Raw genomic sequence first — 16,825 nt, 5'->3', positions numbered from 1 at the left:
TAATTTTTTTCTTTTTGACCCTTCATGTAACACGGCCCTCGTATCTTGGAGCAGAGCCCCTAGGCTGGGATCTTTGGCAGGTCCCCAAGATAGACTAAAAGCTAGATGCATATAAACTAATATCAATACAAAATGGGTTCAAATACTTTGCAGTTGGACAAAGTTTTAAAAAATGAATGCCTTCATTTTTTTGTAACGAATATGCCTATCTTAACAGTCAAGAAAAGCTACTATAATTTTTTTACATCTACATAAAGCTGATGGATGGCATGCAATATCTTCTCGTCTATGGGCTAATACAATAGAAGACACGTGCAAATTAAAAGAATATTTCAGTGAGCTAAGACCTAGTATCCTTAACAATCTTTTGAAACAAAAGAACAATTATGGCGTATCGCCAGTTTGACGGCATTGAGCTCTCTTTCACATTATCTGCTTGTAGAGCCTCCCATACCTCTTGATTTCTTTTTCGCTCATCTTACCTTACGTATTTTCGGGCCTTAAGTATAACTTCATCATTGTCCCATTACTCACTCAGTGTCCTGAGAGAAGGCATCAGAGGATAAGATATAAACCACTGTAATAAACTGATAACTCTATCCAATACATTTAGATAAGCAACAAGATGAACCGTATAAATCTCAGATCGCTTTTAATGCTACTCAAAACACTTTAGTCACACCTAAATAAAAAATGAATATGGTAAAACGCGTAAAAAGATTAGAAAATAAATTCCTCTAATTTGAAAGTAACTAAATGATAGAAGAAATAAAATTAATGATTAATGTATCGATAGTGTGCAGAAAGCATTTGAATTCGTAACAAATTTTAAGTATAGTAAGGAGTTTATATAATGATTATATATATAAAAGAGTATATAAATAACTCCGTAAATTTTCTCTTTGACCACAGTGTATCTGCTGCTCCAATGTCTGAAGACATTCTAAACTACACTTCCTCTTTGCTGGACAGTTTACTGGCAGAAAAAAATTACAACCGACAATTAAGACCAGTCTTTGGAGGTAAGAATGATTTTGGTAGGTTTTTGGATTTTATATTCTCCTTTTCAGCATGTTTTTTTATTCTAATTTGTATTATTTATTTTTTATTCACAGAAAAAAAAAAAGAAATATACTCACAAAGGCGTGTAGGGTAGTAGTTTTCTTACTCTTTATGCCTTTGTGCAATGGCGTATGGAGTTTATGCCATAATACACATGATGTATATCAGGGCCGGAACTAGAGGGTGCAGAGGGGGGCAACTGTCTCGGGCGAAAAATTTAGGGGGGGGGGTGGCAGTTTTAGGTGGGAACAAAGAACACCGTTACAGAATTATCGAATTTTAAAGTTGTGGGGGCGGTAAAATAATGTTTGCACCAGGCGGCAAAAATCCTAGTTACGGCCCTGATGTGTGCAACTAACAAAGCAAGTAGAGTTTTTTCTATCATGAAAACTTGTCATTATCTGTCACTCGAAAGTTTACAAACGTCTACCATTTCTCCATCTACGCAGGAATTGCTTCAATATCAATTCCATATATATCCAAACCTTTAAGCTGATTCTTCTATATGAATAACTCGAATCATATTCTTTGTTCGCCCCATATATATTTTATATATATATATATATATAAATAGCCTTTTACAACACTTCTATGCATTTAGGAAGGTATGGTGCTCTGTGCGGCCAAGATGGTTATCGTCGTGCTCTGAGCGACCATTTTTTTATTTCTTCATTTATTAAATCTTCATTCTTTACTTGGACAAATCTTTCTTTTTGTGATATCTTGGTGAATGAGTCGAATAGAAAATTCGATAAGATTTCCGTTCTTCTTTAGCTTAAAACTTCCCCTTATATCACCAATATTAGGTGGAAATATAGGAATACAGTAGATATCGTTTCAACGACCTTCTTGAATATCTCCTTTATGCGACTTCCACATTTATACCACGTTTGGCTTCGGTCACAATCTGTGCTCGCAAATATGCTTCTAGATGCGTGATTCACGCATTAAAATCCAATTTCACTCCTCCAAATTTCGTTGAGGAGTGAAAATACTTCTTCAAATTTTAGGTTATTTTGTTTTAAATAAATTAATATATATATTTCTCTGGTTTTTTTTTTCATTTAAACAAATATTCTTCTCTTTACAAAATTACTCCTTGAAATTTTGTGAATGAAAATTTTTACTTTTGAAAATTATTTTTGCGGATAACACTAGTCACAATTCCTCTCTGTAGATTGCAATGGTAAAACATTTCATTTATACGACAAACAACTTCAATTATGTCCACTCTACCCTCTATCGCTTTGAATCCCTAAACCCTATCGCTTTGAATTCCTCGTAAAACAAGCTGACAGGAACGCCAACATGGCTGGAGATACGGGGTAGGGGTGGCATGAAGGACAATACCCGCAAGCTTTAATGAAGGATTCGATTTATCCAATGCATGTGCATATATTGTATATGAATTGACATTATCATCGTGCCCCCCCCCCCCCAGCATTTCAAGTCCATCTTCGCCTATGAACGCCAAATCTTTTTAAAAAGATATCATTTCTATCCATCGAATCCACGTAATTTTTGTAGATTTTAAATAAATTAAGATTATAAATCAGCGTTTTCCAACTTTTCTGAACCAGTAAAATGTCTGAAACAATTCAAAGGACCACTAAATTGCAGCATATTTACAGTAGTGTAACCACATGACCCGTATTTTACATGACATTCCTGTTCCTGTTTCACGTGAATTTCACGTAAATTTGGCCGTTCCGTGTTCCTTTATACAATTTTCCTGCTTATTTCAACGAAACTAATTTTTACTGAAATCGTGAATGAAGGTATTTTTGATAATTTGTAAAATATTTTGATAATTTGTAAAATATTTTGATAATTTGTAAAATATTTTGATAATTTGTAAAATATTTTGATAATTTGTAAAATATTTTGATAATTTGTAAAATATTTTGATAATTTGTAAAATATTTTGATAATTTGTAAAATATTTTGATAATTTGTAAAATATTTTGATAATTATGACTATAATTGTTAAATTCTCACCTCGTGTATTTGCCATGCTAAACGTTTTCTTTTTTGGTTAATTACAGTTCAATTCAATGCGATATCCAGTATCCCGCCATTTCTCACCCCTCGTTAATTTTTCAGAAATTTTAGTACAGTTGGTAATTTTGCCAGCATTTTCAGTGATGTCCAGTATTTTTCTTTATAAAATTCTAATTTCCCATATTTTTCTAACGAAATGGTCACCATGCCATGATGAGCTTTTTTTTTTCCTGAAATATGTTTTTTTCTGTGATTTGTAGTAGCTCAAAATACCAAAATTAAACAGGCTAATATTTAAAAATAATTGCATTTCATTAAATCTTTGATTACATGATGAAAAAACCAAGACAAACAGATGTCCCGAAAGAATTTTTCGTGACAGTGCATTAATTAGTTAAAAACCAGGATGTCTGGCCACCTTTCATGAATCTGTAACAAAAACTTCTGTTTTGAACTAGATGATATGAGCGTTTAAAATGCGGCCAATTTAGTCAGACATCCGATATTTAGGACTTATTTACTCCGAAAATTAAATTCATTTGGCACTCTGTGAACGTGTTCGTAATCGTTTCAACAAAATTGAAATGTAGGAACAGGGAATGAAGTTTCTTTTTCAAATTCAAACTTTTTTCTGTTATTTTTTCCCTTGAAATTAAAAAAAAGTCAATAACGACGCTGACATAGGTAAAAATTGAATAATTTCACTTTAATGGACATCTTACTATGGTTTGATATGGTCTCATATTTGCGTTACGTTTTCACAAAACTAACGATTGTTAATTGTAATGACTAATGACTGAATTTTTTCTACATTGTTATCTAAGGGAAAATGGCCTGTGGCGAAAGTTTTTGTGAAACACTGAACTAGTCATCTTATCAAAATCGTCAAATATGATCATATTTTAAATATAACGGAAAGAGAATAAATTTCGACGTACTTTTCTACTCATTTTCTCAAGTTTGAATACTACCACAGCTGTTTTTGGAATCTTGTACGAGTACAGCTTGTTAAACGATGCGATGGGCTGAGTTTTAAACACTGTGTTCTATACAGGAACATTTTGGTGTGCGAAAATCCGAAGTTATGAAATGAATATCTGACAAAGTTGGTGGCAACCCTTTCCCATCTGTAGGTGTTGAATGTTGATTCCTCAACATTCTGGCCTGATGGCAGTCAATGTCCTATGGAATCTCAAATATCTTCAATCAATATGTTCAATCGGAGAACGATGTGGTTGTTTGAAAATTTGTGTCGGAAGTACGAAGACAGTGGGGGATTTCATTTATTAACAACTAAAGCGAGGATCTACCGTAACAAAGTGTCTATGAGCACAGAACAAGTTTTGACCCCAACATGTTTGAATTTTTATGACAATAGAGAGTGATCTATTTCAACTAACTCTGAACAATGAATTAGGATTTCTTCGGAAATTATTTCTCCAATTTTGTTTCACACTTTTTGTACATTGTTTCACACTTTTTGTACATTGTTTCACACTTTTTGTACATTGTTTCAAATTTAAACATGTCTCGAACTTTTTGAAATGTCCTTTCAGTAAGAAATCTAACTGAAAAAAATACATATATTGATAAAACAAGGTGATAAACGTGGCATGAATTTTTTCTTGACATGGATTTTCTAGAGAGAGGAAAAAAGGTTTGGTGACTAACATAATCACTCTTCTTCTGTCTCAAAATGTCATTTTTATATCGCCAGTTCACAGAAAACATTTTTGTCAAGGAAAAAAAAATATTGTAGGTCGTCCAAATTTTATTCTTTTGCTAGGAAGTAGCAAATATGTATGAAACTCTCGCGCGTTCTCAGCTTCTAAAATAAGCATTCCTATTTTCGTATGTTACGTTACTTCATACGTGAAATAAGAAAGCGGTCATTAATTTGATGGTAAAAAGCAAAAAAATAGCGAAAATTATGGATGTATATATATATATATAAATATGTACCGCAGCAGGTTCCTTTGGCAAATTAAATTGAATGAAGGAAGAAAACATCCCACGGTGCCATCAAAGAAAGTTCTGTGTTGAACACATAAGTAAACATCAACCTCTGTGCTAAATTTTTTGTGATTCTCAGTTATTTATTAACCATTTTTCTCTATAATTCTATTACTTCGCATAAAAACCTTGAATCTACTTCTATGGTGTCATAATGAGCATCATACATTGTTTGATGTAGAAAATTGCTTCTGAAAATGAATGTTTTGATAGGAGTATCTGTAAAAATATACTTAATGTGGGTGTTTGACCGTTAAAGCTCCGAAGCCGTTAATATGCACATTACCTAAGTAATCTGCAAATTAACTAGGCCGATCCGTTAAAGTGCTGAATCATTTACGAAATAAGTTTTCCACGCTTTACCTAGGTAATTCGCACATTAACGAGTTCAGCAGATTACATAGGTAATTTGAGAAATGAAACAATTTTCCGCACTTTAACGGATCGGCTTGGTTAATCTTCAGATTACCTAGGTAATATGCGCATTACCTGTGCGTGTGTGAGATTTCCACACAAAACGGCAACAGGTACAGGGGTTGGACAAAATAATGTGAACACCTGTGCAAAAAACAACACTCGAGGGAACCTGTCGTGTACGCCCGCCCTCTAGTGTGGAAGAGTTCCACTTAGTGGGCGATAATGTGCATAGTCGTATCAGTGATAGCGTTCGGATGTGATGTATATTGGGGCGTTAAAACTTCGTTATGGCTGACCTCACAGATTTCGAAAGAGGCATGATTGTTGGAGCCCGTCTTACCGGGGTCACGGTAATGAAAACGGTCACTTTTGTTGGAGTCGGGAGAAGTATTGTGTCGATGGTAATGACAGCCTATAGCAAACAGGGAAAGACATCATCTACCAAGCATAACAGTGGCCGAAAGTCGAAGATGGCTGATAGACCCAGAAGGGTTTTGAAGCGGATTGTGTGGCCAGAAAGCACAAGATAACAGCATCCCAGATAACAGCTGAGATGAACACGCATCTACAGGAAGGTGTATCGACAAAAACTATCCGCCGTGAACTGCATGCAGCAAACATACAAGGTAGAGCGACTATTCCAAAATCATTGGTGACACCATGCAATGCCCTGAAACGACAAACATGGTGTCACGAACATAAGAATTTGACACAACAACAATGGTAGAATGTAATCTCGTGAGACGAATCGTCGTTTACATTATTCCAGATTAACGGACGTTTATACGTTTGGAGAATGCCAGCACAAGCTTATGATGTTGACTGTCTCCTTTCTACTGTTAAGCATGGAGAGGGATCAGTGGTGCTGTGGGGCATCATGTCTCACTATGGTATCGGCCCACTTGTTGTCCTGGATGGACGGGTTAAAGCATCGGTTTATGTCAGTATTCTGGCCGACCATCTCCATTCAATGGTGCAATATTGGTTCCCTGATTCTCGACCTGTGTTCCAAGATGTAATTCGCCCGTTTACACTGCTGGAATTGTCGGAGACTGGCTTGATGAACACGATGATGAACTGCAACACCTCGTGTGGTCCGCTCAGTTCCCTGATCTTAATATAATTGAACCTTTGTGGGGTATTTTGGAGGCCAAACTGAGCAGTAGGTTTCCACCTCCAAAGATACGTTCTGAATTAGTGACCCCTTTTTGCAGGAGGAGTGGCTACGTATCCCCGTGACTGTGGTGCATGACTTGTATTTGTCCATCTCACGACGGATACAAGCTGTAATTAATGCAAAAGGAGGGCCAACAGCCTATTAATAAAGATTTTGTCTCATTTCACAGGTGTTGATATTATTTTGTCCAACCCCTGTATATATCACCATGTAACGTGAATTTAAATATTTTTTGTGAAAGGTGGCGAGTGCTCGTAGTAACGTTATGTGGTTATGAAATAAAAGTAGGTACTAGGCATTTAATATGACGCATAATACGACCAATGCCGACATCAGATCACCTTAAATTTCACGTGCGCTGAATATCCTCCTTCGGCCGGTCATACTCTTTAAGCTACTACTACCCGTGGCAAAAAAGAGTTAGATTGTATACAAACACACTACCAATGTTATGTTTAAAACTCAAAAACAAATAGAGTATTAAAAATGATTTCTGTTTTCTCTCAGTAAAAATTTTTTGTATAAAATCAATCATTCTAAATAAGGAATGAATAATAAAAATCAAGTTTATTCTAATATGACCTTGAAAACCAGTATATGAATTGGCAATCCCCGGAAAAAAATTGTTTGATCACTATTTTAAAAAGTATGTTGACTCGAAATATGTGAATGAAATATTGTTTGTGCTCAGGAGCAGGGTAACCAGACAATACATGAAAAATGAATACAACGGGGTTTTTTTCATTATTATAACTTTTTCCGAAGTGCCACGAGATAGCTCCTTGGGCATATCTTTACGATGGTCAGAAAAACCGATCATTTCTGTATTGGAAAACGAGTTCCTGAAAAGGAAATTTTATGATTTGTTTAACTGAGAGTTCGAATTAGAGGGTTCAGCTTTCTTTGGAAAAAATATCAGAGGACTAGTGCGGGAGGGGGGGGGGGATGTAGTGGATTCGATTCGAGCATATCGCACACCTGGAATCACAAGGAGATGTGATAGAAATTCGCTTACCAAAAAGAATTGTGTCATCCCGAAATAACTGCATTCAGAGTGGGCAAAGTATAAGGTTCGTGTAGGCAACCATACTTTACACTATATTTCACGAGAAAAGAGTAGAAAGTACTGCAATCAATACCTAAACTCCATTGAAATTGGCAGCAGAAGAGGTCTCGTAGGCAATGATGCAAAATCACGTCAGCTCTAAAATAGTTGACAGAAACAATATGCTTCAACTAACTTTACAGTGAAGAGTCAAGAAACAGCTGGAAAACTGTATTAATTTATCGATTGATTGATGACCGCTCACGCCCAGGGCTGTTGTGCAAGACAACTTCCTCTCTTCACCTACTGGGAGGCTGGGTCGTGGCGGAGAGTATCTTCTATTTATTCAACAAATGAAATAATTATATACATTCTATAGAAATAATCCATCAGAAAAGATTGAGCACAATAGAATCAGGATTGGATAATTGCCCAGTAGGCTGGAAAACTGGAAATGGCTACGATAAATTCGTAAGGAGAAGAACAGGAGAACAGCTTAATGATAAGTGCATTGATCGGAAAAACAGCTAATGTTTGGATTTTTTTCGTTTAACGTTTGGACATGCACGACAGCATGCAGATTAGGAAAAATGTTCATCCAAGTGAAGCGTACTGTGAACAAGGTTCGTGTAGGCAGTACTTCAGTACGTGAAGCGTACTGTGAACTCAGAAGGCGACGTGGACATTATAAAAAAAATTGTGACTTTTCGAATCCATAAACGGTTTTGAGATTCAACGAATTTTTCACATTACAGGACGACAAAGCGTCTTGCTATTTACAGTGAAAACACCCCCCCCCCAACTAGTCCTCTAATATTTTTTCTAAAGAAAGTTCACTATACTTTGAACACTGTTAAACAATCCTGAAACTTCCTTTTGAAAAACTCCGTCTTTAACATGGAAAATATCAGCTTTTTGAGATCATCGGAAAGATATGTCCTGGGAGCCATCTCTTAACGCTTAAGGAAAAAGTTATAATGATAGAAATGATGTTATATATTCATTTTTAATGTATTGTCCGGCTACCCTGCTTCTGCCCAAACATTATTTCATTCAATTATTTCGAGCTAACATATTTTTTAAAAGAGTGATCTAACACTTATTTCCCACCAAAGTTGGGTGTTGCCAGTTCATATACTGCAGTGGTGGCAAACTTCTCTCTGTTCGAGAGCCAACAGCTGCAGCGTCGCGGGCAGCACCTTGTATGACATTCCGGTGTATAATCCGCATCAGTAAAATGACCTGGAGAACTCGTGCATCTGCACCATAAATAATATGGTGAAACACGAGCAATTTAGTCATTACGCTTTTACCCTGGGCTTTATAATCCTCCCCATCTTCCATAAACTGACACATAATCACTGTTTATCTGATTACATTCCCAGCAAGATGCAATGCATCGAAGAATTAGTTTCTGCTAATTATTCCATCCAACACATTCATAATTAGAATTTTACAAGCACAACGTATATTTTTTTTTTCAATTTTCAGATTTTTTTTCTTACCCCCTAACTGGACACACTTTCTAGAGCGGCAGGCCGTGAGACTACACGAATTGAATAGACGCTCAAGGCATTGAGTCACTCACCGGTATAATTCGAGAGAAGTTTTATTATTGGGATGGAAAGCGTGCCAAAATCCTGTCGAATGGACAGTATTGAACATCCAGAATGAGTAAGTACGTGATGGTACCAAGATAAGATAGACTAACACCACATCCGAAGATATCTCTATGTGAAATATATCTCTAGTATGGCAATGGATGGACCAGGCAGACTATCTGCCTATAGATTTAAAAAAATGTGCATACACCATTACTTTTACGTCCATGGCATTACAAGAAACGCAGATTTGCGAAACGTGTATTCTTATTAAATGAGCTACCTGCTTTAACCAGGATATCGGTATTTCATTTTGAAGAAGTGTCAGTTTAAGAGTAAATTCATATCTACAGACACCCACCGTGTCGTATCAGACACGGCAAACATTCTCCAACATAAAATACAAATACAAATACAACGCCACAACAGGCCAAATGTCCAACGAGGTGGCTGAGAAAAAGATGCCCATAACAAATACGGATGTCATATACTGTATTTCAAAAATACAGCAGCCCAATTAAAAACACAATCACAAATATTATAAAAAATATAACAATGCCCATAAAGAATATTATGGTTGTCTTATTCTAAGTATGGATAGCTTCTCGATGTACCCCAACATGTGGGGTAAAACCAGTGAACGTATTCATATATATCGTATCGGCAAGCTCAGACAGACATTTTTATGTTAAATAATGGTTGCTGTATCTGACACGACACTGAGTGTCTGAAGATATTAATCTACCCTAATGCAATGTAGAATATCACCAACCTGCCATGTCGGAATTTAGATGAATTCTTCTGTTTTCGGTGCAAATATTCATCGCTGCCGGGTGTGGAACTGCCAGACTCTCGAGACATGGGGGGGGGGGGGGCACTAGCGTCAAAGGTGGAGTCGACTGATCTAATGTATATATGTATGTATGAATTCACATCATCATAATCGTGCTGCCCCAGCAATAATGACCGTGTTCCCCCCAGACTTCCAAGTCTATTTCCGCCTATGACTCGAGGTGCCATTGCGAGTTGGCATCCACTTCGAAAAAATTTCGTCTTAGTGAACGGAATACCCAATATGCAGTCAGCTACGTAGATAACTTACCCAACGATACGACGAAAAGACAATGTCCATAACAAGCTTTATAAGCAATTTGAGTGTCTGAAAAGGTGGCATGGTGAGTACATAGCAAATTATTTTCGTCACTAGAAATAATGAATGTATAAAGTCCGTTAATTAGGGAGTCTGCTGTTGGAACCAATAACTTTTAATTCAGTAATGCACAGTATTTCTACCTAGTCGGGGACCGCATGCGGCCCACGGGCTAAGTGTTGGCCACCCCTGATATACTGGTTTTCAAGATCACATTAGAATAAATTTACGCGATTTTTCACATCTATTTTGTATTTAGAATGATTGATTTTAACAAAAATTCTCACTGGGAGAAAAAATAATTATTTTTAATATTTGTGTGTTAAACGCATTATTAGTATGTATGTATATGATCAAACACTTTTTCCACGAGTAGTAGGATCGTAAATAAGTCGCGAAACAAATCGCATGTATGCGCAAGACTAATATAACGGTCTTGCGCATACACGCGACTTATGCTGTGACTTGTTTTCGATCCTAGTAGCTTCCAGTGGACGACCGGCCTTCGGCTTGGATTTGAGGTGATGCGAAAAGCATGGCCCACAAGGCTGGGGCTGACAGGACTGCAGCCCTGTAGCCTGGGACAAATACCATCATTTTTTGTTTTTTCATGCCATAAATTCACTGTAGAAGAGTCTGTCAAAAGCCTGGCTTGGGGGCCCGCTGAAGATCCCAAACTAGGGGCCCTGCCTCATTATGTGAGGGCCATAGCGGAAGGCTTTCATGACAGATTTCACTATGCCACATACGAAATAATGTGCATATTATATTTTTTTCACTGCTTATAGCTTATATATATGGCAGCCTTCAATGCGTCAATTATTTAAAAGTTTATTATCACTAATTTATATATTATATATATATATATATATATATATATATATATATATATAATTAGTATCACTATAGTAAATTTATAAATTTATTCTATCACCTCTTAAAGTTTTTCCCCTCTGTTCTGAATCACCCTGTATATTTGAGCACAAATATTTAAATCAGACTAAAGAATTTTTTAGAACAAGAAACATACAAATAAAAATACGTAATAACAAACCAATATTAGCGCCTAAGGCAGCTAGAATATATAGTGTGCTAAATAAAAAGCAACGAAGATGAATATTGAAAGAAAATAGAAATGGGGGTTCTTCATCGAGGGAAACACCACAGAGAATGGCTAAAATACCAAAAAACGCGTTTCTGAAAGCACTTTATGCCTGAGCCTTAAACAAAAGTGCTTGTTCCACTACGGTTTTGTTCAATGCAGCACATCAGAAGTCCAACAAACGAAATCAACAGCAAAAAATCCAATCACACTATACATACACACTTTTAACATAAATAAACTGTGAATAATAAACAAGAGATGCAGGAAATAGGTGAAAATACATGTAAAATAAGCTTACCCTTTCATACAGCAAAAAATTATTCTTGTGGGTTAATGAACAAACTCACGTGGTGCTGTCTCTGTTGAAGATATATATAAAGTAAAATAAAATATATGGTGAAAAAAAAAATTTCAATCAGGTAGATTTTACAACATACCACAAACGTGACACAATGGAAAGTGCTGAAACAAACATAAGGATTTTCACGCAATCGTCATCTACGTCGGCTGATGATATATGGTATACTGATTGCCCAATTCTCCCAATGTATGTAGATGAATCACGCATGCGCATTCAGGGTTATCAGTTCACATTGGTTGATACCGTACGCTGCACATTGTATACTTTTCTTTTTTCCAGGATCTTAATCTCATAACTGATATTCTCATAAGTTGCTCCTTATTTTATTTCCTTAAAAAAACTATGTGCAGACTAATAAAGTTTGAGGTACACAATTCGATTTGTTTGCGTAACTTGTATATGAATAAAGATCTTCAATTATTTTTCAAGCTACAATTACTTTGTGATATTGAAATTAAAAAATGCTGATGTACTCATATATTTTTAAGCTTTTGAATCTTATCTCTATACGGTTGTCATTTGACAATTGGTGGTTAAGCTGTTACTCCTTCATACAAAAAAAAGTAGATAGAGCGAAAAAAACAGAATATGAATCTGGATCGCTTTGAATGCCACATAAACAAATGTGACATAAAAATATTGCGCATTTTCACTCATATGCCAAAATATTTGACGGAATCGATAAGGAATATATACGACCACAACGAATGACAGTTCAAGATTCACGCCTGTTTGGCATGCTTCCCACGTAGCTGTACAAAAAGTGTTTCACGATTTCGTTTCGTTCCATGGTAGTTCGAAGATTCATGATAAATTTCAATAGCGAAAACCACTTGAAGCCACACATCTTCTGTGGTACCTCAAATAAGCGCCTGAAGAAAACCATTTTCATGTAAAATCTTTTTTGCAGTTAGGCGCATTCGAATTTAATTAAGGTGGAGGTTGAATGGAACATTAGAAATCGCATTGAACATTAATTTGAAATTTGTGAAACTATACCAGTTGCCATGAAAAATGGAAATGGAGTGAAATACTTAACACGTTCCCAATCTCGTGAACCACATGTGGCTCACAATGTCACGTTCTGTGAGCCACATGTGATTCACGGGACAGGAAACGTGTTGACACTCTTCCGAACATGCTCTTAGAAGTCTTCCAAACAGGTTTTGAATTTTTTATTGTCGTTTGAGATACGTCTCAGTCATTGCATTCTTAGATTCTGTTCTTATATTAGGGATATCCGAGAATGAGGATTCCTTTACTCTTATCAAAAACTGTATTATCCGCATTTTTACATATTCGGAATTTCCAATCAAAATATTCGTATAGCATCGACCATTGGCATATCAACCTAGATTTTCTGATACCATAAGATGTTTCTCCTTTCGGGAACTTATCCAACAGTAATGTCAAATCAATGAAATAAAATAAATTTGCTGATTTTTAAATATATAAATCAATCGGTGTAGCCTTAAAAAATCCCATAGCGAGTTCTTAAAATTACAGACTCTAAAGTTATATACTGAAAATTATAGTCTCACACTAGATATTACCTTTCCGCAGTAAAAATGATACAATTGTCCTGGTAATTCAAAACATGTAACCGTAAGATACCAAGTCTTTTTAGCTTATGAGCAACAGTTCCGAAATGGTGATTTCACAAAATGAACTTTTCAAAGTGAAGTCCTTAACTTTTTTGACCGACCTCGAGTGCCGTTGTTTTTTTGTTTTTTTTACTTTGACATCGTTCGAAGAGTTTCTGTTCTCGGTTTCTGTTTCTTCTCTAGGTTGTTGTTTTATTTCTTTCCTTTATTTCCAGTAGCAGAGATATATGGTGCCGTCTTCCTCTTCCCATTCTGTCTTTTAACTCATCTGTCTGTCTGAGAGATGCGTCTGCTGGTTTTAGCTCAAGACAGTTTTCTTTTGTTTGCTTGAAACTAGGACTTGCTTGCTTCCCTATCACTTCATTTTTCCTCTTCATCTTTCGGCAAATTTCCATCCCTATCTTTTTATCTATCTCACCTTTTCAGAACCTCTTTTATACGACGACAAAGTGTAGAAACTGCTGTTTGTGTATCGCTCTAAATTGTTACTTTTTGAGGAAAAAAAACCGTGGAAGGGGCATTTAAAAATTACTTACATCCTTCGTTAGTTTTGAATGAGCACACTGAAAAAAATTGAACGCATCTCTACTGTAAAAGACCTGATTTTTTATTACCTTTTTTTCAAAAAGAATGCAACACATGTTTAAAGCCCAATTGTAAAAAAAGAACTGATATTTTAAGTATATCCAGTAAAAATTGTCAGTTGAATCATGTTTCGATTTCTAATTAACAATTACCATGTCATGATGGCAATATAGGTACTTAGAAATTTTATTTAAATATACTTTTAACTACTTTACTCACCCAGGTAACATTCAAAAATACTTTTAATTCAAAATACAGGATGTCCGAGCTAAAGGTGATCAAAATGGACTTAACAGCTGCTCGAACCACATATGTTTAATAATGAAAGTGCTGCGCCATCGATAGGGGATTGCTTTAAGTTTTCTAACAAGGTTGCATAAGCGCACTATCGACAACTGTTTTGAGACTTTTCACGCCAGTCAGCATGCGGACGCCACAACGTGATGTTTATTGCGTGCTTTGGCTAGCTGACCTAAATCAGTGACGCGTATTAACTGCCGTGTACGAACTGACATGTGGGGACTCCCATAACCATATCAACAGCGTATCTATCTCTACAGCAGTCGATTTATTAACACCTTAAGGCCGACGTCAGACGCGCGATTATCGTCGTACGCCGAAGTTGACGGAACGCACAACCAGTTGTCAGACGAGCGCTGTTTTTCACGGAGGAACCAATTTCATAATGAAGAAAAACCGCTCGTCGTGAACTGCTGCGCGATTTTTGCCATTTGCGATTCGCGTCTGGCAACTCTAGTTTAATCTTCATCCCCACTCCAAAGAGTACGCCGAAAATCACGTACGTGCAGTTAACGCTCGTATGGCATCGACCTAAATGCTATTAAACACTTGACAAAAGATCGAATACCGTTCGAGAGTATCCGCAGAGCCACCGATGGTTCTCACATTGAACTTTATTACTATGCAAATAAACTGGAGGAGTGGCCGTCTTCAATGAAACTCAAATTTATAACTAATCGTGTGTGATAATAGTCTCACCATAAGCCATTACTTTTGAATACCTTTAGGCCGGACATCCTATGTTTCACTAAGATAAACACATTTTATGGTAGTTGAGCTACTGAATAGAACCTGGATTTTTTTAGGACACTGCTGTCTTTAACTGAAAAGTATTGATCAAAAAAGGGAATATTACCGCACAATCTTGTCGTATACGTATTTAAACTGTTCCGATATACTTTATAAGCCTTAAAAAATGAACAAAAAACCGTTATTTGCTGGATGGATCAAGAGTAGTTATCAGATCCATGCATAAATATTTGATATATAAAAAAATAAATTCTTTTTTTTTTAATTTTTTTGAAAATTTAAATTTTAAATTAAATTTTAAATAAGAATGAGTCAATGAAATTTCCATCTCTTAGTTCATTTTATGAAATGAATCGTTTTCTTTATTTTAATTTCAATATTGTATGGTTATATTGATGTCATGTCATTTTATCATGCCCGCAAGCTGTTTTTAATGTTTTTTTTTAAATTTTTAATAAGTTAAGCATTAGAGACATGTGAAATTTTACAGTGGCATAGGATAGCATATTTAATCAAAAATATGTGAAAAAATGTCTAATAAATCATTGGCTAAATAGTATTTGTAATGATATTTTAACTTTTCCTCCATGATAAAGGGTATGTGACCCCCTTAACGGGATGGATAGGATGGATCATGAGTTATTAATACACCGTCAATCAACTACTTCGACAAGGGGGACACTAGTATCGTTTAGTAAGGGGCAATTCCAGGTTGTGGTGTCAAGTTTTTTTTTTCTAATAGGCTGGGTTGTCAATGAATGAAATAGCTTACCTCCGGGAGTCGTAAACTCTAACACAATTGGCACGTTTAAAAAGAAGTACGATAGACATAGTGGGATAAATAGGGAAGCTATCCATACTTAGTCAAGACACAATCTTTTTTATGGGCAGTGCATTTTATACACGTATATTATTAAATTCCCCCCCCCCGGTGATATATGCTTTTATGTTGGGTATTTTCGTTATATTTGGAATCCATATTTTTTATGAGTAAATTTTTTCAGCCACCTCGTTGGGCAATTTGTCTCTGTTGTGGCCCTTGTATATGTATTTTCATTAATTCAAAATCTCTAAAATCAGAAAGAGAATAGCATGTACAATATTTTACGGGAAAAGTTGTTTTATGCTTTAGATGCTATTCTTTCTTCCATTTTTGGCGCATACTCGAAGTAAAAGTCTGTACATTAAAAGTACTATTCCAGAGGACTCAGATAGAAAATTTTTTGTTGACCCTTTAAGCGGCCCAGCAGTAATCTCACTAAAATCCTTCCCCCTCAAAATGCCATATTTTTTAAATAAAGTAGGCTTCCTTCCGATTTTCAGCTTGTGCAAAAGTAGGGGTATAAGGAAAGTGTTTCATTGAGAAATCAGCTTTACAAAATATCTGGGCTTGTCAAAATGCTGAAATAAGAGGCTTTTAAGGAGGCTAGATATCTCGTTAATGCCGCTCAAAAGGAGAGTAAAAAAGGTATCCGCTATATAACAGGAAGTTTGTAAGAAACTAGAGGAAATTATTCGTACCTCCGCGATTAGACAATTCCTCACCGAGCAACGCGTATGGTAAGGCTGGCCCTGGATCGATTTCGTGTCTCACAACTTTCCTTTCTAATAAATCAATGCCACTTCAACGGAATAATTTCACACAAATTTTTCC

General features: G+C 35.9%; 1 protein-coding gene across 2 annotated transcripts in view; it reads left to right on the top strand.

The window, feature by feature from the left end:
• The window catches only part of LOC149085225 (gamma-aminobutyric acid receptor subunit alpha-6-like), a 48,864-nt gene that overhangs the window by 4,498 nt on the left and 27,541 nt on the right, over nucleotides 1-16,825 (top strand). The window contains exon 2 of one of the 2 annotated variants that reach the window (XM_089233102.1): nucleotides 913-1,022. In XM_089233102.1, coding sequence (XP_089089228.1) covers nucleotides 913-1,022 — 110 coding nt within the window. Of the gene's footprint in view, nucleotides 1-912; nucleotides 1,038-16,825 lie in introns of both variants that reach the window. The other variant, XM_089233101.1, reaches the window with a different exon arrangement.

The sequence above is a fragment of the Pholcus phalangioides genome, unplaced genomic scaffold (assembly GCF_987345545.1).
Source record: "Pholcus phalangioides strain wild (caught in Gottingen) unplaced genomic scaffold, Ppha-v1.0 ptg000007l_1, whole genome shotgun sequence".
Taxonomy (NCBI): Eukaryota; Metazoa; Arthropoda; class Arachnida; order Araneae; family Pholcidae; genus Pholcus; species Pholcus phalangioides.
Note: the sequence above shows the minus strand (reverse complement) of the source record. Positions and strands in the feature narration are given on the sequence as shown.